Below are 22,836 nucleotides of genomic sequence, written 5' to 3' on the forward strand. Positions count from 1 at the left end.
TCTGAGGTAGCTGGCTCAAGGTTGACTCAGGCTTCCATCCTTCTGAGGTTGGTAAAATGAGTCCCCAGCTTGCTGGGGGGAAAGCGTAGGTGACTGGGGAAGGCAATGGCAAACCACCCCGCAAAAAGTCTGCCATGAAAACGTTGTGAAAGCAACGTCACCCCGGAGTCGGAAACGACTGGTACTTGCACAGGGGACCTTTCTTTCCTTATTGTGGATGCCTTAGTGCTTTTTACTTCCGCCACCTGGGGATTGGCAACCCTAGTTTGTGGACTGTAAGATTTTTACCCTTAAATGATGAGGGGAGGTTCATCCAGTCCCTGACCCTTTCGGACTTCTGAGCATGCCTGATCAATCTTTTCATGCCTCCTTGTCACTTCTAGGCACCAACAAGAATGAAATATCCTTTGGCCTTGAAATGTCCCAGACGGGTTTTTCATCACACATTGTAGAAGTGAGTGCTGCCCGCTTGTTTTTCTCCTTTTCCACCTTTGATTCATGACTCTTTGGAGCTGGGTTGATGTTTGTGTGCCTGGAAAGGTTTGGGGTCTTTTTTTTGATGTATGAGTCCATGTACGGTAGCCGAAGATACCTGGATTATTTGTCTATCAGGGGCTGGAGGCAGCTCAAAATTCTTGACTTCTTTGCAAGCTGCGCGAGTTCATTTCCTGATGCAATTGGAAAGAAAAGGCCGGAGCAGCGGTCCAGAAATTCCCAGAAACTCTCAAATATGTTTTTACTTGGCTCTTCGTGGAAAGCGATACTGAAAAATGCTCCTCTTATTTATTATTGAGAATGTTTTGAGTGGAAATTGAGATGGAAGCCGTACTTTAGGGCCAGGTTTGTCCCTGACAAAATGCCAGTATAGCCATGGCTTGCTCGGGCCAGTCCTAATACCAGATAGGGGCAGGGCAGCAGGTAGAGATAGCCTATTTTTGTTGTTCAGTCACACAGTCGAGTCCGACTCTTTGCGACCCCATGGACCAAGGCACGCCAGGCCCTCCTGTCTTCCACCATCTTCCGATAGCCTATTAAATGACAGCAATTGTTTGCATCAATAAAGGTTTTCAACCTTCAGGTTTGACCAGGAGAGGTCTCAAAATTACAACTGATCTCCAGACAACAGAGATGAAGTCCCATGGCTGCTTTAGAGGGTGGATTCTGTGGCATTATGAACATCTGAAGCTGCCTTCTACTGAATCAGACCCTCAGGTCCATCAAAATCAGTTTTGTCTGCTCAAACTGGAAGCAGCTCTCCAAGGTCTCAAGCTGAGGTTTTTCATGCCTACTTGCCTGGACCCTTTTTAGTTGGAGATGCCGGGGATTGAACCTGGGACCTTCTGCTTACCAAGCAGATGCTCTACCACTGAGCCACAGCTCCATTCATGGCTCTCCAGAGTCTCCAGCTGAGGTTTTTCACACCTACTTGCCTGGACCCTTTTTAGTTGGAGATGCCGGGGATTGAACCTGGGACCTTCTGCTTGCCAAGCAGATGCTCTACCACTGAGCCACAGCCCCATTCATGGCTCTCCAGGGTCTCCAGCTGAGGTTTTTCACGCCTACTTGCCTGGACCCTTTTTAGTTGGAGATGCCGGGGATTGAACCTGGGACCTTCTGCTTGCCACGCAGATGCTCTACCACTGAGCCACAGCCCCATTCATGGCTCTCCAGCTGAGGTTTTTCGCGCCTCCTTGCCTGGACCCTTTTTAGTTGGAGATGCCGGGGATTGAACCTGGGACCTTCTGCTTGCCAAGCAGATGCTCTACCACTGAGCCACAGCCCCATTCATGGCTCTCCAGGGTCTCAAGCTGAGCTTTTTCACGCCTACTTTCCTGGACCCTATTTAGTTGGAGATGCCGGGGATTGAACCTGGGACCTTCTGCTTACCAAGCAGATGCTCTACCACTGAGCCACAGCCCCATTCATGGCTCTCCAGGGTCTCAAGCGGAGGTTTTTCACGCCTACTTGCATGGACCCTTTTTAGTTGGAGATGCTGGAGATTGAGCCTGGGACCTTCTGCTTGCCAAGCAGATGCTCTACCACTGAGCCACCATCCCCCCTCCCCAAACGTGGTACTTCCCCTCCCTAAGCCCTGCCTTTCTCCAAATGTCCAGGAATTTCCCAGACTGGAGTTGGCAACTATACTCCCGAAGTCTTGGGTTGGCTCTGTGCCTTGTTGTGTATTTGATGCTTGCTGATGTTAAGCTGCCTTTAAGATATAAATGGAATGAATGGATGAATACACGTTCCAGAGGCAATACGAAGGATTAGAAGAAACTCATGCCCACTTTCCACTGCAGTCATATAAAAGGTCTGTTTTGTGAAAGACTTGTACCGTTTTCGCACACAGCTTACCTCGCAGTCACAATCCTGTTCCCTCCTCAGCGTCCAGTCAGATTTCCCACCATCTGCGCCGGAGTTACAGGAAGTGCCGCAGCTTTTGCGTACCAAACGTAAACCGGTAAAACCCAGTTTACGTTTGCTACGCAGAAGCTGCGGCACTTCCTGTAACTCCGGTGCAGATGGTGGGAATTCTGACCGGACGCTGCGGAGGGAACAGGATTGTGACTGCGAGGTAAGCTGTGTGCGAAAATGGTACACAATAGCCTCAGTTAGGTCCTTTCAGCTTCTAGGCCAGGAGTGGCCAAACTTGCCTAACATAAGAGCAACACAGAAAAGACATAAGGGGCGTTTTCGCACTGACCTTAATCATTCTCCAAGCCACCATCCAACAGGGCAGTGGGAGCTTTGAGAGCCACACAATATGTGTGAAAGAGCCACAGTTTGGCCACCCCTGCTCTGGGCAAAGACAAATTCCTGCCAGCTTTTCTGCAGTCAAAGAAGCAAGAGTTCCTGTCAGGAAAGAGAAGCGATAATCCTGCTGCAAAGTCTGGATCCCGTCTAGCCCAGCAGCTTTGAACTGATATTGATTTACTTTGCTGTTTCCACAAGGACAAGAGTACTTCTTTTCCTTTTCTTTTTTTTCAAATCTGTCCTGCCAAATTTGACAAGTCTGGAGCAGTTGGCAGGTCCTGGAATATTTCACTTGCTGACTTGGCAAAGGCTTCCTTTCCACATGCCCAAAGCCCTTTTTAAATACTGGATGCTTTCCTAAGTATCGCATAAAATACAGATTATAGTAAAAATGCACGGGTCCATTGTGGGTGATGACAGTATCGAATGCAACGCCAGTGGATAAATGCCAAGGGACGTTCCAACAGAAGAAAGCAAATGGGTATGGGACAGCTGGAGGATAGCCGGACGTATCTTCTCTTCCCCCATATTCTTGAATGAACTTTGTCGTCCAACTAGCTTCCTTTAATTGTCAAGACTTCTGCAAATTTTACCAGGTCATTGGAAAGTTGTACAGGTCAGTTTCTTTTACAGGGGTGTCAAACTCATTCGTTATGAGGGCCGGATCTGACATAAATGAGACCTTGTCGGGCCGGGCCATGTCAGGCCAGGCAGTGTGTGTTCCTATTTAAGATTAGGTAGCAGAGATAGAAACTTTATAAAGAACACAAACACAATTAAAGATTTTTTTTAAAAAAAAACCCTTAAAACATTAGCACTCATTGGTCTTAATGTTTTCTTTGCATTTCTCCCATGGGATCCAGAGAACCGGGCAAAGGAAGCTCTGGCTCTTTCCTTCCTTCCCCAGGGGATCAGGAAAGGGAGGAGCCTCGGCCAATAGAAGGAAGAGAGGCTTGGCTCAGTAGCTCTGCTGTGCAATTGAGAGAGCCTGGCAAAGGAAGCTCTCCCTCCCCCTTTCCTCCCCAAGGGAAGAGCCTCAGAAAAAGGAGAAAATTGAGGCTTTTCTCTAGCTCCTGTGCGATTGAGCAAGCCTGGCAAAGCAAGCTGTGATGCAGAAGGAAGCGAGAGAGAGGGAGAAGGAAGCGGACGACGTCCAGTTGCTTCAGCTCCTGGGTTGGACGTTTGACATCCCTGCTTTAGAATGCCTCAAAGGGGGTGCAAGACAGAGACAAAGAGAATAAGATTTTTTTTCAAATTTTCAGGGAAACTTGAAAATACTCCTCCCCACTCCTGCCCCGAAATACTGATAAATCTTAACAGCTCTTCACATTGGTCTCTTGATTCCTTTTCTCTTTGTTTTGGCTGTTGTTTATTCAACGCTGCCTTTTCCCACGGCCAGGATGGGGTTTTGCTAGGAGCGGTCGGCGCTTACGACTGGAACGGAGCTGTGCTCAAAGAGACCAGCAGTGGCAAAGTGGTTCCTCACCGAGAATCCTACCTCCAAGAATTCCCCGAGGAGCTCAAGAATCACGGAGCGTACCTAGGTAAGAGCAGGGGTCATTTTGTAGAAAAATAGGTGGTGGCGCTCATCCAGGAATTGTTATGAAGTTGCACCTACTAGCCACCTCAGGACAGCCCTCTGGCTCACGGCAGAAGAACCAAATCTATTGTGTTCCATAAGGACATCAAAAGAGCCCTGCTGGGTCAGCCCAAGAGTCCAGCATCCCATCTCACACGGTGGCCAACCAGTTCCTCTGGAGGGCCAACAACAGGGCAGAGAGGCCGAGGCCTTCCCCTGAGAAGAGCATCAGAAGAGCCCTGCTAGGTCAGACCAGTGAGGGTCCATCTAGTCCAGCATCACACAGTGGACAACCAGTTCCTCTGGAGGGACAACAGGGCAGAGAGGCTAAAGCCTTCCCCTGAGAAGAATATCAGAAGAGCCCTGCTGGGTCAGACCAGGGAGGGTCCATCCAGTCCAGCCTCCTCTCTCGCACAGCAGCCAACCAGTTCCTCTGGAGGGCCAACAACAGGGCAAAGAGGCCTTTACCTGAGAAGAATGTCAGAAGAGCCCTGCTGGATCAGACCAGGGAGGGTCCATCTAGTCCAGCCTCCTGTCTCACACAGTGGCCAGCCAGTTGCTCTGGAGGGCCAGCAACAGGGCAGAGAGGCTTAGGCCTTCCCATGAGAAGAACATCAGAGGAGCCCTGCTGGGTCAGACCAGTGAAGGTCTGTCTACTCCAGCCTCCTGTCTCACACAGTGGCCAACCAGTTCCTCTGGAGGCCCAACAACAGGGCAGAGAGGCCGAGGCCTTCCCCTGATAAGAACATCAGAAGAGCCCTGCTGGATCAGACCAAGGAGGGTCCATCTAGTCCAGCCTCCTGTCTCACACAGTGGCCAACCAGTTCCTATGAAGGGCCAACAACAGGGCAGAGAGGCCGAGGCCTTCCCCTGAGAAGAACATCAGAAGAGCCCTGCTGGGTCAGACCAGGGAGGGTCCACCTAGTCCTGCCTCCTGTCTCACACAGGGGCCAACCAGTTCCTCTGGAGGGCCAACAACAGGGCAGAGAGGCTGAGGCCTTCCCCTGAGAAGAACCTCAGAAGAGCCCTGCTGGGTCAGAGCAGGGAGGGTCCATCTAGCCAGCCTCCTGTCTCACACAGGGGCCGACCAGTTCCTCTGGAGGGCCAACAACAGGGCAGAGAGGCCGAGGCCTTCCCCTGAGAAGAACATCAGCAGAGCCCTGCTGGGTCAGACCAGGGAGGGTCCACCTAGTCCAGCCTCCTGTCTCACACAGGGGCCAGCCGGTTCCTCTGGAGGGCCAAGAATAGGTCATAAAGGCCGAGTCCCCCCCCCCCTGCTGTTGCCTCCTGGCTTTGGGATTCAGAGGCTTAGTACCTCTGAATGTGGAGGTTCCCCTCAGTCACCCTGGCCTAGTAGCCATTGATTGAGTTTCTGTCAGAGCTCTCTCAGCCCCACGTTCCTCACAGGGTGTCTGTTGTGTGGAGAGAAAGGGAGGGAGACTGGAAGCTGCTCTGCCTTCAGGTAGTGAAGAGCGGGGTATTTATTTATTTAGTTGTTCAATTTATGTCCCGCCCTCCCCGCCAAAGCAGGCTCAGGGCGATATAAGTCCGATCTCTTCTTCTCTTTTCTTTCCATTGTCAATCTGCAAAATTTGTTCCGAAAGTAGAATCTTTTCAGTTTTCTGTTTTTGTTCCGGTTTCTACAATCCTAATCCTGTTTCACCGTTTATCAGATATTCCTTCCTGTTGATTTAGGGTTGCCAAGTCCAATTCCAGAAATATCTGGGGACTTTGGGGGCGGGGCCAGGAGACATTGGGGGTGGAGCCAGGAACAAGGGTGTGACAAGCATAATTGAACTCCAAGGGAGTTCTGGCCATCACATTTAAAGGGACGGCACACCTTTTTAAATGCCTTTCTTCCATAGGAAATAATGAAGGATAGGGGCACCATCTTTTGGGGCTCATAGAATTGGACCCCCTGGTCCAATCGTTTTGAAACTTGGGGGGTATTTTGGGGAGAGGCACTAGATGCTATACTAAAAATTTGGTCCTCTACCTCAAAAAATAGCCCCCCAGAGCCCCCAATACCCGTGGATCAATTCCCCATTATTATTCCCTATGGGAATCGTTCTCCATAGAGAATAATAGAGTGCCCAGTAGACATTTCCCTCCCCCCCACGCTTTCTAAAGCGGGAGGAGGGCCTCCAAACCAGGGAATCCCCTGCCCCTCCCTCTCTCTCACACACAAATACTTACTGGGTCTTGTTCCTGCAGAACTTTACTTGCTCTGAAAACGAAAGCAAAACCAAGGCAGGGGCCGTTCTCCGAAGCCCTTCCTGTTTCCTGCTTCCTGCTCAGCCTTAAAGGCACATATTTTAAAAACAGTCCTGCAGGAGCTCTAAAACTACATGGCGACTGTGGGGGGCGGGGCTTCCCCTGCTGGCCAGCTGGCTGGGGGCGGGGAGAAGCCTGTAAAAACAGGAGATCCCCCGCTGGGACCTGGGGATTGGGAAGCCTCTATTGATTGCATTGACCCATTCTGTGGTGTCTCCACCTTGAATCCAAATGAGAGAAGAGGACTACTGAGAAAGTAAAACAGAATAAAACCAACAAATAACGTGCGTGGTCCTGCTTCCCCGCTGCAGGTTACACCGTCACCTCAGTGGTGTCGACGAGGCGGGGCAGGATTTACGTCGCGGGAGCCCCCCGATTCAACCACACGGGGAAAGTGATCATTTTCACAATGCACACCGACCGGAATCTCTCCATCCACCAGTCGCTGAAAGGGGAACAGGTAAAGGAGGGATGCAGCTGACGGATTTGTTTGCTTTATTTATTTCACTTTATCTCCTGCCTTCCTCCCCTCAGAGCCCCGTGGCGCAGAGTGGTAAAGCTGCAGTACTGCATCCAAGCTCTGCTCAGGACTTGAGTTCGATCCCAGCAGAAACTGGGTTCAGGTACATATAAACGTCTGAAGCTGCCTTCTACTGAATCAAACCCTCGGCCCATCAAAGTCAGTATCATCTACTCACTGACAGCGGCTCTCCAGCGTCTCCAGCTGAGGTTTTTCATGCCTATTTGCCTGGACTCTTTTCAGTTGGAGATGCCAGGGATTGAACGTGGGACCTTCTGCTTACCAAGCAGATGCTTTACCGCTGCGCCACGGTCCCTCCCCAGGTAGCTGGCTCATGGCTGATTTAGCCTTCCATCCTTCCAAGGTCAGTAAAATGAGCACCCAGCTCGCTGGGGGGAAAGGGTAGATGACTGGGGAAGGCAATGGCAAAGCACCCCGTAAAAAGTCTGCCGTGAAAACGTTGTGAAAGCAACGTCACCCCAGAGTTGAAAACGACTGGTGCTTGCACAGGGGACTACCTTTACCCTTACCCTTTTTTCCTGCCCTCATCAAGGCCACCAAGGTGGTTAACAAATTACAACATCCATAAGAAGAACACATTTTTAAAAACGGTGAAAATCAACAAAAGAGATTAAAACCATTAAAAGTAGAGCAGGCAGGAAGGAAGGAAAATAGATGGGGGAAGGAGAGGTGGAAAGAAAGCAACTTTTAATGCATTCTCCAAGCCGTCAGCTGGCTTGGCTTGGAAGAGACAAATGCCTTCTCCAACTGGCTGATGAGGTGGTGGGGGCTTCAAAGAGCCACACAATATGTGTGAAAGAGCCACAGTCTGGCCACCCCTTGTCTACACAGACCAGCAGCCACTCTCCAGGGTCTCAGGCGGAAGGTCTTTCCCATCACCTCCTGCCTGGTCCTTTCAACTGGAGATGCCGGGGATTGAACCTGGGACCTTCTGCATGCCAAGCAGAGGCTCTGCCATTGAGCTATGGCCCTTCTCCATAGCTCTCAAGGGTCTCAGGCTGAGGTCTTTCCCATCACCTCCTGCCTGGTCCTTTTAACTGGAGATGCCAGGGATTGAACTTGGGACCTTCTGCATGCCAAGCAGAGGCTCTGCCACTGAGCTATGGCCCTTCTCATAGCTCTCCAGGGTCTCAGGCAGAGGTCTTTCCCATCACCCCCCCTGCCTGGTCCTTTTTAACTGGAGATTCCAGGGACTGAACCTGGGACCTTCTGCGTGCCAAGCAGTTCCCCTGCCACTGAGCCACAGCCCCCTCCCCAGTCCTCATTCCTGGGGTTTGCAGGATCTGTGCCAAAGAATAGCCATGCAAGTCAGTGGGGCTGAGGGGAGGAGAGCAAAGCGATGAAATCGGTCCCTTTCCTTAGAGGAGCACCGCTTTTAGAAAAGGAAGCAGCAGCAATTTTGCCCTCTTTCCCTGGCACACTGAACCCCCCCCCCCATGCAGCAATTCTTCTTCAATGATCCCATAAGGACCCCAATTACGAGAAGAGGCTTGAGGACCAGAGAGGAATGCAGGGAACCTCCTCATGCCATGCATGGAACAGTAAGATAAAGCCTGCTGGAGCCGCCGCTGTGGAGTAATGACTTCCATCAGTAAATGTTTGTGTTGCGCAAGCAATTCCTTCTGCGGGTCTTGAAACCTGCTACCCGTCAGATTCAGTTTTTGCTCCTGAAGAAGAGAAGCTTGAGCCGGCCACGTGGGAACTCAACGGCAATTCCAGATTGTCGAAAGACCAGCGCAGGCAGCAGACGCAATTTTTGTCTGTGCAGGAATGTCACCCGGGAAGGCTGCCAAAGATCCGTAGCCTGGTAGCCTGTCCTTTCCTGGATGCGAAGAAACATGAATCCCATCCTAAGCAAATGACTCCTTCTCGCCATAGACATTGAGCAATCAGAAGAAAGCAACAACGTCCGTGAGCGAGGAAATAAATACGATCTTTAATCTTCTAGGATCAAAGTTTTAAATTGTTTTTCTTTTTTCCTGGGAGAGACGTCTAGACAACGGAGATGATAAATCGTCTAGACAACGGAGATGATAAATTGCTTCTTTTAGAAATTCCCGTCATTCCAGATGCCACTGGTTTCTTGGAAGCAAATGAAAGGAGAGAATCACAGGCCGCTCCTAACATCAGTCCATGTGCATATCTTCCCTCTTCCCCCCCCCACCACCCAATTTCTTTCTGTTTCAGATTGGCGCCTATTTTGGAAGCGAAATCAGCTCTGCAGATGTTAATGGCGACGGGGTCACCGATGTGCTCTTGGTGGGAGCGCCCATGTATTTCAGTGAAGGGAGAGAGAGGGGAAAGGTGTACATCTATATTCTAAAAGAGGTAACTTGCTGGGTTTGGGGCCACCAATTAGATATCTCCCACGTGAGCATCAATGCGCATGGATTCCGTAACCTGCGCAGTGCTTTGATTTGGAAACTCTCAACGCAAGCTTTGAACCTTGCGGTTCCTCTTCCCCTCAGTACTGGACTGCCCATCCCTGCAGGGAAGGAGGCGAGCCTTCCCACTCAGTCCCCTTTCGCCCATGATGGGGGAAGCAGCATAAGGGGACCTCTCTGCCCAGGTGAACACATGAAGAGGCCTTCTACTGAATCAGAATCCTGGTCCATCACAATCAGTCATGTCTGCTCAGACTGGTAGTGTTTCCCCAGGGTCTTAGGCTAAGGACTCCCTCCCTCCCTCCCTTCCTCCCTCCCTTCCTTCCTTCCTTCCTTCCTTCCTTCCTTCCTTCCTTCCTTCCTTCCTTCCTTCCTTCCTTCCTTCCTTCCTTCCTTCCTCCCCCTCCCTCCCTCCCTCCTTCCTTCCTTCCTCCCTTCCTCCCTCCCTCCCTCCCTCCCTCCCTCCCTTCCTTCCTTCCTTCCTTCCTTCCTTCCTTCCTCCCTCCCTCCCTTCCTTCCTCCCTTCCTTCCTTCCTTCCTTCCTTCCTTCCTTCCTCCTCCCTCCCTCCCTCCCTCCCTTCCTCCCTCCTCCCTTCCTCCCTCCCTCCCTCTCCCTCCCTTCCTTCCTTCCTTCCTTCCTTCCTTCCTTCCTTCCTTCCTTCCTTCCTTCCTCCCTCCCTTCCTTCCTCCCTCCCTCCCTCCCTCCCTTCCTTCCTTCCTTCCTCCCTCCCTCCCTCCCTCCCTTCCTCCCTTCCTCCCTTCCTCCCTCCCTCCCTCCCTCCCTCCCTCCCTCCCTTCCTTCCTTCCTTCCTTCCTTCCTTCCTTCCTTCCTTCCTTCCTTCCTTCCTTCCTTCCTTCCTTCCTCCCTCCCTCCCTTCCTCCCTTCCTTCCTTCCTTCCTTCCTTCCTTCCTTCCTTCCTTCCTTCCTTCCTTCCTTCCTTCCTGCATCAGGGTGTGTGTGGCCTAATATACAAAGGAGTTCCTGCTACAGAAATAAGCCCTGCCTGTGGTTTTCCCCAAGAGACCCAACAGGGCATCTCAGGTCTGTTTCAGAGCACAGGTGACCATCAGTGGCCCAGACAGGTAGGGTGCCGGATGGCCTGGGTGGGAAAATTTTCTGCTTCTGCTGCCACCTCCCTGGCATGCCCAGTAAAAGGATCAGTAGATCCTCCAGGAGGAGATCTCCTCAGTGCATGGCCGTCTTCCAGAGACCGAAAAGTTTACGGGATCTGTCTTCAGGAATGAAGCCCCTGGACTTTAAAAACAGCAGGGGCAGGGAGGATAGTCCTTTTTTCCTTCAGGGCTGAGAGGGGAGAACTCAAAATAAACTTTCCCTGCAAAGAAGAGAGTGGGGAGAACAACCTTCTGCTCCTTTCGGTCATCCTCAATGGAGCTGCACAAGATTAAAGAGTCTGGCGCAGGAGGGGAAACGGGCTGCCCGTTGGCGAGGAAGCGGTAACCGTAGCTCCATCATTCCTCAGGCATTGAGTTTGTTCCTCCTGTGGCTGGGGGGATAATAATCTTCTGGAGCGGGACCAAGAATGTGAGGAAGGGCAGGACTTCTGCTTTTCCCTTGCCCCTCTCGCTTCCACCAGCGCTCTTCCTTATGCTTCTGAATATTGCATTTTCCCAGGAGGAGCAGGCCCCCATTGTGTAACATGGGATTTACTACTGAGTTGTGAGGATGAGACAGAGGGGTGCAGAATGTCGTAAGCCACTTTGTGTCTTCACTTGGGAGAAGCACGGGATAGAAATGCAGGAAATAAATCAGGAGGGTGCAACTCCTCGCTGTTGCTTGAGAGCTTATCTGGTTGTCAAGCCGTGTGCCTGTTTCTCTTTCTGATCTATTTTCTTTTCCCATTTCTGCCTTTTCTTCCAAGGACCGATTGATTGCTAATGGGACCCTGGAAGACTTCCCGAGCTACCAGAACTCCCGGTTTGGTTCCTGCATCGCTTCCGTCCCAGATCTGAACCAGGACTCTTACAACGACATCATTGTGGGCGCCCCTCTGGAAGAAGACCACCAAGGAGCCATTTACGTCTTCCACGGCCGCCAGGAAAACCTCCACCGGAAATATAAGCAGGTAGGATTCCATCTCTCGGCTGAAGAGCCAGTTTGGTGTAGTGGTTAAGTGTGCGGACTCTTATCTGGGAGAACTGGGTTTGATTCCCCACTCCTCCACTTGCACCTGCTAGCATGGCCTTGGGTCAGCCATAGCTCTGGCAGAGGTTGTCCTTAAAAGGGCAGCTGCTGTGAGAGCCCTCTCCAGCCCCACCCACCTCACAGGGTGTTTGTTGTGGGGGAGGAAGGTAAAGGAGATTGTGAGCCGCTCTGAGACTCTTCGGAGTGGAGGGCGGGATATAAATCCAATATCTTCTTCTTCTTCTTCTTGAAGACACCAAAGCAGAGGGAAAAGCGTGTTCATGCACAAGATCCTGAGTTTCAGTGCTGGCATTCCCCAGTTAAAAGATCTCACAGACACTTGTTCTGAAGAACCTGTAGCGCAGGGGTGTCGAACTCATTTGTTATGAGGGCCAGATCTGACATAAATGAGACCTTGTTGGGCCAGGCCATGTATATACCTATTTAAGGTTAGGTAGCAGAGATATAAACTTTATAAAGGACACAGACAAACACAATTAAAACATCCTTAAATCATTAGCACTTGTGGGACTTAAAGGTGCTTTCTTTGTATTTCTCCCATGGGATCCAGGGAACTGGGCAAAGGAAGCTCTGGCTCTTTCCTTCCTTCCCCAGGGGACTGGGTGGGGAGGAGCCTCAGCCAATAGAAGGAAGAGAGCCTTGGCTCAGTACTTCTGCTGTGCGATTGAGAGAACTTGGAAAAAACAAGCTCTGCCTTCCCCGCTTCCTCCCCAAGGGAGGAGCCTTAGCCAATGGAGAAAACAGAGGTTTTGCTCTGTAGCTCCTTTGCAATTGAGCAAGCATTGCAAAGCAAACTGTCATGCAGAAGGAAGCAAGATATAAGGAGAAGGAAGCAGATGACAGCCACTTGCTCAGGGGCTTGATAGGAGCCCTCTGGGGGCCTGATTCGGCCCCTGAACTGCATGCTTGACACCCCTGCATAATGCAAAGAACTGTTGCTAGTTAACAACAACAACAACAACAATTTTTATTTGTATCCCGCCCTCCCTGGCGGAGCAGGCTCAGGGCAGCTAACCAACAGAACTACATCAAATGGTCCAGTGCTCTGATTCCATAAGAAGCAATCTCATGCATACATATTTTCAGTGAGTTAATTTAGGTAGGTACCACTTTGCACCTGAAAGATAATACTAGTATACCTCTACAGCACTCAAGGAGGAACTGCAAATTTATCTCTCATTCAGCTGCCTGTCTCTGTTCTTTCTTACACATTCTCTGTGCATCTAGATGCACAGAAATCCAGCAACAGTATAAAGGTAAAAGGTAAAGGTAGTCCCCTGGGCAAGCCCCAAGTCGTTACCGACCCATGGGGTGACGTCACACCATGATGTTTTCTTGGCAGACTTTTTATGGGGTGCTTTGCCATTGCCTTCCTCAGTCTTCTACACTTTACCCCTAGCAAGCTGGGTCCTCATTTTACCAACCTTAGAAGGATAGAAGGCTGAGTCAACCTTGAGCCGGCTACCTGAACCCAGCTTCCGCTGGGATCGAGCTCAGGTCGTGAGCAGAGCTTGGATTGCAGTACTGCAGTTTTACCACTCTGTGCCACGGAGCTGTCTAGCGACAATAAAGAGGCCAACAAAAATGCATGAGTTCACTTCATCAGATGCATGGAGTGTGCATCTGTTAAACCGATGTGTCTATATATTAAAGGATGCAAACGACAGAGAGCAGCGGACTGGGCAGAAGAGGTAACCAAGAGCAACCGGTTTAGGAGTAAGATCCAGCCGAAGGGGTCATTAGAGTGATTGAGGACCACTCCCAATTGGTCAGAGTGGGATTAACATAAAATCAAATCTAGGAAAGTGCAAGGTGGGACATCCATGCTGAGCGGACAGATTGCAGTTTTGATTGGATCTTGTTTTAAACTGACCTTCATCCAGGTTCAGCTCTGCCACAAGGCAAACTAGGGAATTGCCTTCTGAGGGTACCAAATTGGGCAACCCCCCCCCCCATGTGACTCGGTGATGTTATCAGTGGAGGGGGAGTGCCAGAAGTGAGCCTTGCCTGGGCCAGATAGTCATCTCCATGGTCTGTCCTTTCTGGTATAAATATAAAGACGCTGACCTAGCAGATGGACCCTGAGCCTGCAGCTGTCCTGAGCCTGCTTTGGCGAGGACGGGGTATAAATAAAAATTTATTATTATTATTATCCTCCCAGGCCAGTGTGAGGGTTTTGGGTGCCCTAAGCGAGCTGCCCACTTCCTCCCCAGCCCAGAAATTAAAAAAAAACATAATTGTAGGAGAAATGAAGAAACTTGAAACTATTTACATTTTTATTAGACTGGCAGATCAGATCCGGGAAGGCTATAGAAAATTACATTTAAATCCCATCCGTGGTGAATAAAATGCACATTTAAGAAGTGTATTATTGATTTCAACTGAGCACTATCTGGAAAGTTATGGTTAAAACAATTTTTATTTGGTAATATATGGTAATTTATATCCAATACTAATAAAATATTGATAAACACTTAATATCAAAGATTTCAGGTTTTCACGGCTGGTAACATCATTAGGGTTTGTAGAATCTTTCGGGATCAAGTGCCGTGTTCTACTGGAGAAAGTTTTCCTTCCAGACGTTTCGTTCTCAGCTGCGGAGAACATCCTCAGTGGCGTTGCAGCCGGAGCAGGCACTCTGACCTTCTTGGCTGCTGTGCATTGAGTGGGGCCAGGGCTGCTGGAGAGCTGCTATTTGTAGGCTGGTAAACACTTAATACCTTCCCCATACATTACTCTTTTCCCTCCTCCCCTCCCCCTAAATCTTGGCTTCTGCTGGTGCCAATTACTTAAAATTCTAATATCAAAAAGTATCTTTAACACTAAAAGAATCTTAATAATAAAAAGAAATATATATATATATATATATATATATATATATATATATATATAATTTTGAAATAAAAAATACATTTCTTATGTTTTATAAAATCCCTATTTACATTTTTAATTTACAGTTTTCTATTTTTAATTTAATATATATATTTTTTAAAAGTGAGATTAAGCGATAAAAACGGTGAGAATACTACTTGATCCTTTTAGCTGGAGGTGCGTATGAGAAAGATGCTGTACCCCTGAGCTGCGGCTCCCACCCCCTGGCTGTGTTCAAGGAGAGGAGGAAGGACGAGTGGCAGCTGACGACCTCAAGAGCAGCCAGTTTTTAGAAGCTGTCATTGGCTCTTCTTCGGCTTTTGCAATTGGTTTATTTATCCCTGCCGGCTCCGAGGAGCACACTGCGCAGGCTAGGCCAGGTGGCGCCCTAGACAGCTGCCTATTTGACCTACTCCCACTCACCGGTCGTTTCCAGGCAGCTAATGAAGAAAACTCTGGTTCCTGAAAGCTCCTGATGGGATAGGTGTCATTAGTCTTTAAGTGGCCTCTGGACTGGTGTTTTGTTCTGCTGTTCCAGACACAGATGATCGTCACCCCACCTGCCTCAGTGCCCCCAATGTACTTCAGCTGCATGTCTGTTGTGCAAGAGATGCTCCTGGGGGAATATTGACAAGTACCCCCTTCTGCGGTTTTTTCCAGAGAATTGCAGCAGCCGACCTTTCTCCGGGATTGATGTATTTTGGGTGCAGCATCCACGGGCAACTGGATTTGAATGAAGACGGGCTCATCGACCTGGCTGTCGGCTCTCTTGGAAGCGCTGTGTTGTTATGGTTGGTTGTGGTACATTTCTGGGTGGACGCGTTCACACATGGTTGCGGAATCCGGTTGACACGCAAGTCTTATAAAGGCGTGAAAGAGGCTCACGTTGAAATGCAGGGCGATCCTGGGGATGTTTGCACTGGATGATGGTACAGGGAGTGTTTTGCAACAGTGGGAGCCCAAAGTCCATGGCAGATTGCAAGGAACCAGTGTTCCCTCTAAGCTGTATCCATGAGCAGCAGCTCAGTAAAACCGGAAGCCCTGCTCAGCAGCAATCTGGAGCCACGCGGAGTCTTGCACTGATGGATCTGTCATCAATGAGACCTTGTTGGGCCAGGCCATGTTGGACTGGGCTGTGTGTGTACCTATTTAAGATTAGGTAGCAGAGATATAAACTTTATAAGGGGCACAGACAAACACAATTAAAGATTTTTTTTAAAAAAAACAAAAACTTAAAGTAAAACACGCTTAAAACATTAGTACTTGTTGGTCTTAAAGGTGCTTTCTTTGTATCTTTCCCATGGGATCCAGGGAACTGGGCGAAGGAAGCTCTGGCTCTTTCCTTCCTTCCCCAGGGGACCAGGAGGGGGAGGCGCCTCAGCCAATAGAAGGAAGAGAGGCTTGGTTCAGTAGCTCTGCTGTGCGATTGAGAGAGCCTGCCGAAGCAATGTCTCCCTCCCCTCCATCTGTATGGCGCCTCCATTGGAGGCTCTCCAATTTGCCCCCTTTGCTCACCACCACTCAACGCCACTCTGAACAAGTTGCTACTGTAGGGGCTTCAGATTGGCATGGGGAGGGAGGAGAGAAGCCTCCAGCTCACACACACCCCCCAAAACAAAAAAAATGCTGCTGCGGGCCCACCCCTCCAAACATGAAATCCTGGCTACAGCCACGGTGGCTCTTATGTTGAGCAAGTTTAACCACCCCTGATCTAGAGCTGCAGGGACTCATTCCTTGCCCTGTTTGGCACAGCTGTTTCACAGCACGTTCGGCACTGGCAGCCCCCAGGCAATGGCTATCTGGGTTGCCCCAGGACTTCAGCAGACTCTTCCTTTTCCCCTCGAGGTCCCGCAGTGTGGTGCAGGTCAAGGCCAGCTTCCAGTTCGAGCCGCCCAAGATCAACATCTTCAACAAGGACTGCACCCGCAATGGAAAGGACGCCACCTGCCTGTCTGCCCTGGTTTGCTTCACGGCCGTCTTCCTCTCGCCACACTTCCAGACAGCGAGCATCGGTGAGCGGCTGTTTCCTGCCCTCCGTCTGGGTTTGCTATTCCTGTGCGTCTGCCTTGAGGGAAGGCTTGAATTGGGGAAGGCTTGTCTCTTGCTGGAATAAAGCATGTGGCACCGCTTGAGCTTGGGGAGGGACAGTGGCTCAGTGGTAGAACATTTGCGTGGTGAGCAGAAGGTCCCAGGTTCAATCCCCGGCATCTCCAACTAAAAAGGGTCCAGGCAAGGAGGCGTGAAAAACCTCCGCTTGAGACCCTGGAGAGACATGAATGGGGCTGTGGCTCAGTGGTCGCGCATCTGCTTGGTAAGCAGAAGGTCCCAGGTTCAATCCCCAGCATCTCCAACTAAAAAGGATCCAGGCAAGTAGGTGTGAAAAACCTCCACTTGAGACCCTGGAGAGCCATGAATGGGGCTGTGGCTCAGGGGTAGAGCATCTGCTTGGTAAGCGAAGGTCCCAGGTTCAATCCCCAGCATCTCCAACTAAAAAGGGTCCAGGCAAGGAGGCGTGAAAAACCTCCGCTGGAGACCCTGGAGAGCCGCTGCCAGTCTGAGTAAACAAGACTGACTTGGATGGACCGAGGGGGGTCTGATTCAGTAGAAGGCAGCTTCATATGTTCGAATAGGTTCATATGTCTAAGTAGAGGGACGGTGGTTCAGTGGTAGAGCATCTGCTTGATGAGCAGAAGGTCCCAGGTTCAATCCTGGGCATCTCCAACAAAAAAGGATCCAAGCAAATAGGCATGAAAAACCTCCACTGGAGACCCTGGAGAGCTGCTGCCAGCCTGAGTAGACAAGACTGATTTTGATGGACTGAGGGGGAAGGCAGCTTCATATGTTCATATATTCAGCTCCACAGCTCACAAGAGCTGTAGCTATGTTTGTGCATGGTGAAGTCCCAGATTCAAGTCTTGTTTTGGGTTACAAGCTCCAGGTTCCTGGATATTTTGGAGGTGGAGAGCGGGAATGGCGGAGTTTGGGTAGGCAGGGACCTCAGGAGGATAGATTTCAACACAGTCCGCCCTCTGAGGCTTCCATTTTCTCCAGGGGAACTGATCTCTGTAGTCCACAAATGAATTGTAATACCTGGGGGGGGGGGGTCTCCAGGCCCTGCCTGGATGTTGGCAGCCCTCACTTGTCTCAGAAAGCACCAACTCATCAACCCCAGATGCAGTTTGGGAATTTAATACTGTCCTACCTGGGTCCAGATTGGAGACCCCAACTGCACTCTGCTGGCTCCGTGAATGGGCCCTGGTTCGTTCTTTCATGCCCCCACAGGAAAAGTGCTAAATCATCCTTTGGCGCTTTGATTCCATAAGAACTTGAAAGCTTATCCAAAGCAACAGCAGCAGTCTTATCTGCCTGGCTGGTGGATGCTGAAAGAAGAAGACGATATTGGATTTATACTCTGCCCTTTGCTAGCCAAGGGAGTCTCAGAGAGGCTTACAAATCTCCTTTCCCTTCCCCCACAACAGACACCCTGTGAGGTGGGTGGGCTGAGAGAGCTCTCCTAGAAGCTGCCCTTTCAAGGACAGCTCTGCCAGAGCCATGACTAACCCAAGGCCATTCCAGCAGCTGCAAATAGAGGAGTGGGAAATCAAACCCTGTCCACACACTTAACCACTACATCAAACTGGCTCTCTAAGAAGAATATATTGGATTTATATCCTCCCCTTCTTTCTGAATCAGAGTCTCAGAGCAGCTCACAATCTCCTTTACCTCCCCCCCCACAACAAACATCCTGTGAGATAGGTGGGGCTGAGAGAGCTCTGACAGAAGCTGCCCTTTCAAGGACAGCTCTGTGAGAGCTATGGGTGACCCAGGGCCATTCCAGCAGCTGCAAGTGGAGGAGTGGGGAATCAAACCCAGTTCTTCCAGATAAGAGTCGGTGCATTTAACAACTGCACCAAAATAGCTCTCAAAGAGGCAGAATTCCAGGTGTGTATAGAAAGGAGAGATCAGGGATGAGGTCAGAGTGCTAGTCTAGGATCTGGGAGAACCAGGTTCGATTCCCCACTCTGCCATGGAAGCAGGCTGGGTGACCTTGGGCCACTCACATGCTCCCAGCCTAACCCACTTCACAGGGTTGTTGTGAGGGTAAAATAGAGGCGAGCAGAACAATGTAAGCCCCTTCGGGTCCTCATTGAGGAGAAAGGCGAGGAACAAATGAAGAAATCAGTTTAATAAATGATACTGTCCCTTGCCTTTGCAGTTTAGGCAATCCCATGGGAACACAATGGTCAAGAGAAAGGAGTGTTTTTAAAATGCGGGTTCAGATCTCGAGATGGTTTTCCTTTCCAGAATTGAACGTTGCATGTGGAAAGAACCTTGAACCAATTGTTGATCATTTCAGCGCTGAATTACAACGTCACTATTGATGAACGCCGGTACGTCCCACGGGCCCATCTAGATGAAAACGGGGACCGGCACACCCACAAGGCGGTCGTGTTGTTCGCCGGACGAGAACAGTGTGGCGGGCTGGATTTCCACGTCATGGTAAGGGCTTTGGTTTCTAGCAACGGGGGTTGCACTGTGGGCAACTTCCGTTTCGAATTCTGCAGTTAAAAGACAACGATGGTGCTGAGACTGAGCGAGATTACCTTTTCTAGGACACGGCGGATTACGTGAAGCCCGTGACCTTCTTGGTCGACTATGCCCTGGATGGTCCCGATGGTGGCCCGGTGATGGATGATGGGTGGCCGACCTCTCTGAAAGCTGCGGTGCGTAATAGTCATTGCCCCTGCGTAATAGGCCTTTCGAAGTAGAAGAGTTTGGTTCTCGGGGACCAAAAAGAAGATGGAGAGGGTGGAAACGGGAGCAGGGAATGGGGGGGGGAAGAGAAAAGGCATGCCATCCTGGCCTTGTGTGGTATGAACAGGTGTGGGCAGTCCTTGAGTTTCACAGGTTATTTTGAGCAACCCGAATGTAAACATGTGCTTTTGGATGCAGCTGCCTGCTCCCCACTGCCCTTGGCAGTGTCTTAGAGAGGAGGTGGTGAACAATATTTTTCTTTAAAGGGTGTTGTGTTGCAGTTGGGATTATAAGATCTCAGGTGCGCACTTTGTGGAAAGAGCCAGTTTGGAGTAGTGGTTAAATGTGCAGACTCTTATCTGGGAGAACCGGGTTTGATCCCCCCCCTCCTCCACTTGCAGCTGTTGGAATGGCCTTGAGTCAGCCATAGCTCTCTTATCTGGGAGAACCGGGTTTGATTCCCCACTCCTCCACTTGCAGCTGCTGGAATGGCCTTGGGTCAGCCAGAGCTCTCTTATCTGGGAGAACCGGGTTTGATTCCCCACTCCTCCACTTGCAGCTGCTGGAATGGCCTTGGGTCAGCCACAGCTCTCTTATCTGGGAGAACCGGGTTTGATTCCCCACTCCTCCACTTGCAGCTGCTGGAATGGCCTTGGGTCAGCCAGAGCTCTCTTATCTGGAAGAACCGGGTTTGATTCCCCACTCCCCCACTTGCAGCTGCTGGAATGGCCTTGGGTCAGCCAGAGCTCTCTTATCTGGGAGAACCGGGTTTGATTCCCCACTCCTCCACTTGCAGCTGCTGGAATGGCCTGGGTCAGCCAGAGCTCTCTTATCTGGGAGAACCGGGTTTGATTCCCACTCCCCCACTTGCAGCTGCTGGAAATGGCCTTGGGTCAGCCAGAGCTCTCTTATCTCGGAGAACCGGGTTTGATTCCCCACTCCTCCACTTGCAGCTGCTGGAATGGCCTTCAGTCAGCCATAGCTCTCTTGTCTGGGAGAACCGGGTTTGATTCCCCACTCCTCCACTAGCACCTGCTGGCATGGCCTTGGTCAGCCAGAGCTCTCTTATCTGGAGAACCGGGTTTGATTCCCCACTCCTCCACTTGCAGCTGCTGCATGGTCTTGGGTCAGCCATTGCTCTCGCAGGACTTGTCCTTTAAAGGGCAGCTTCTGTCAGAGCCTCTCTCAGCCCCACCCACCCTCACAGGGTGTCTTTTGTATGGGGAGAAGGTATAGGAGATTGTGAGCCACTCTGGGTGATACCAGATAGGCATTTAAGCCGCCTGGGGGATGGAGGCAGGTGGACCAAAAAAGCATGTCCACATGCGCACATCTGCCTCCCATCCCTGTCCCGCCCCTGACTTGCTGGGAGCAGGCTCAAAATGGTACCCGCTTTCAAAGTGGTCTCTCTCCTCCACAGGTGCCTTTCTGGAATGGATGTAATGAAGATGAGCACTGCATCCCCAACTTAGTCCTTGATGCTAAAACGGACCTTCCAAGTGCCATGTGAGTAGACCGTCCCCGTTCAACGGGATGGGATTTGGGCAATGAAAGGGAGGATTTGGGCAATGGAGCTGCAGCAAATGTGACGGGGGAAGGGACTGAGTTTCAGGATCACAATTTTTCTCTTTGTTTCAGAATTGGCATGAGAACAAGTAGGTTTGGAGGTGGATGCTGGGAAGGGTGGGGTTGGGAGGGGAGGGGTCTTAGGCCGTAAGACCATACAGTCCACCCTGCAAAGCAGCCATTTTTTCCCAAGGGAACTGGTCAAAGTACTTCACGACCTGGGCCCAGGGTCCTTCTGAGCTGAGTTAGCATGAGCTAGCTCACAGATTTTTAGCCTCCAGCTCACACATTTTTGTCTCTGCTCAGGAAGGGTGACCCCAAAGCACACTCATTTATGCCAGCAGCTCACAAAGTAGAATTTTTGCTCACAAGACTGCTGCTTAGAGGGAACATAGCCCCGAGACCCACAGATTTGAAGGACTGGCTCCTGCCATCTGTCCCTGTGCACCAGCTACGGTTGTCAGGCACCCATCCTTGGGCTGTCCCACCACTTAGGGCGGCCCATCAGGTACTTGTCTGAGCCAGGGCCTTTTCCATCATGGCCCCAACTGTCTTTAAGGTGCTGCTGGACTCTTGCTCTGTTCTCCTCCCCCACAACCCCCATGTTGGAAGCCCCAACATGAGATGGAGGGATTCAAACAAGGAAGCCACAAGGGCCTTCAGTTTGCAAGAGCTGAGCAAGGCTGTGAACGAGAGGATGCTTTGGAAGATGGTCATTCATAGAATCATAGAGTTGGAAGGGACCCCCAGAGTCATCTAGTCCAACCCCCTGCACAATGCAGGAAACCCACAAATACCTACCCCAGATTCACAGGATCTTCATTGCTGTCAGATGGCCATCTGGCCTCTGTTTAGAAACCTCCAAGGAAGGAGAGCCCACCACCTCCCAAGGAGGAAGCCTGTTCCACTGAGGATCTGCTCAAATGGTCAGGAAGTTCTTCCTAATGTTGAGCCGGAAACTCTTTTGATTTAATTTCAACCTATTGGTTCTGGTCCTACCTTCTGGGGCCACAGAAAACAATTCCACACTATCCTCTATAGGACAGCGCTTCAAGTACATAGTGATCATATCACCTCTCAGCCACCTCCTCTCCAGGCTAAACATGCCCAGCTCCTTCAACCTTTCCACATAGGACTTGGTCTTCATTCATTCATTCATTCATTCATTCATTCATTCATTCATTCATTCATTCATTCATAGGGTTCCCACAAATTGAAGGGGACTTGATAGCACTTAACACCCACCAATGTTCCCTCTAAGCTTCAGAGTCTTGTGAGCAAAAATTCTAGTTTGTGAGCTACTAGTATTAATTTTGTGAGCTACTGGCATTCCAGTGGTGAGCGCCTGCATCAATTATTGTGCTCTGGGCCCATTTTTCCTGAGCTAAGACAAAAATGCATGAGCTGGAGGCTAAAAACCTGTGAGCTAGCTCACGCTAACTCCGCTTAGAGGGAACACTGAGACCCATGCACCTCCCCCTTTGCAGCCCTCATGTGAGCCACGGCTGGCCCCTGGTTTGTGCCATCGTCCCTGCTTCATCCCTGGTTCGTGCCATCGCTTGCCCCTGCCCCACACAAGACGTTGTGTCCTAGAGCAGTGTTTCCCATTTGCAGGGTCGTGACCCAGTACCAGGCCACAGAAGCCTCCCTACCGGGTCACACGAAAAGCCAAAGCTAGCCCCGCCCCATCTCTGTGTTGTGCAGAGAGGAGCTGGGCTGCCTCTCCTTCCTTCTCCCCCACTCCCAGTGTTTGAGAGAAAAGCTAGCATCCACTGGCACTTTAGACCCATGAAGTGCTCTTCCAGGTATGAGCTTTCAGGTGCCTTGCAGTATGTTCTTTTGGGGAGATTTCCCCGGGAGGCCTGGGTGGCAAAGTAGGGTGTGTGTGTTTTTTTCAGCCGGGAGGGGCAGGGAGTGGGCATTCCAGTAGCTATTTTTTTTTCCAAAC

General features: G+C 50.6%; 1 protein-coding gene and 2 non-coding genes across 3 annotated transcripts in view; 1 reads left to right on the top strand and 2 right to left on the bottom strand.

Annotated features, from left to right (window-relative positions):
- ITGA11 (integrin subunit alpha 11) overlaps positions 1-22,836 on the top strand; it is a 154,611-nt gene that overhangs the window by 87,341 nt on the left and 44,434 nt on the right. The window contains exons 11-20 of the mRNA XM_060260361.1: positions 384-454; positions 4,154-4,298; positions 6,919-7,067; positions 9,336-9,476; positions 11,413-11,616; positions 15,228-15,358; positions 16,413-16,579; positions 18,925-19,067; positions 19,181-19,291; positions 20,743-20,828. Coding sequence (XP_060116344.1) covers positions 384-454; positions 4,154-4,298; positions 6,919-7,067; positions 9,336-9,476; positions 11,413-11,616; positions 15,228-15,358; positions 16,413-16,579; positions 18,925-19,067; positions 19,181-19,291; positions 20,743-20,828 — 1,348 coding nt within the window. The remainder of the gene's footprint in view (positions 1-383; positions 455-4,153; positions 4,299-6,918; positions 7,068-9,335; positions 9,477-11,412; positions 11,617-15,227; positions 15,359-16,412; positions 16,580-18,924; positions 19,068-19,180; positions 19,292-20,742; positions 20,829-22,836) is intronic.
- TRNAA-GGC (transfer RNA alanine (anticodon GGC)) lies at positions 1,447-1,518 on the bottom strand. Its single transcript has one exon. It is a non-coding gene; the product is annotated as a tRNA-Ala (tRNA).
- TRNAA-GGC (transfer RNA alanine (anticodon GGC)) lies at positions 1,712-1,783 on the bottom strand. The gene has a single exon. It is a non-coding gene; the product is annotated as a tRNA-Ala (tRNA).

Source organism: Heteronotia binoei, chromosome 19, assembly GCF_032191835.1.
Source record: "Heteronotia binoei isolate CCM8104 ecotype False Entrance Well chromosome 19, APGP_CSIRO_Hbin_v1, whole genome shotgun sequence".
Lineage (NCBI taxonomy): Eukaryota > Metazoa > Chordata > Lepidosauria > Squamata > Gekkonidae > Heteronotia > Heteronotia binoei.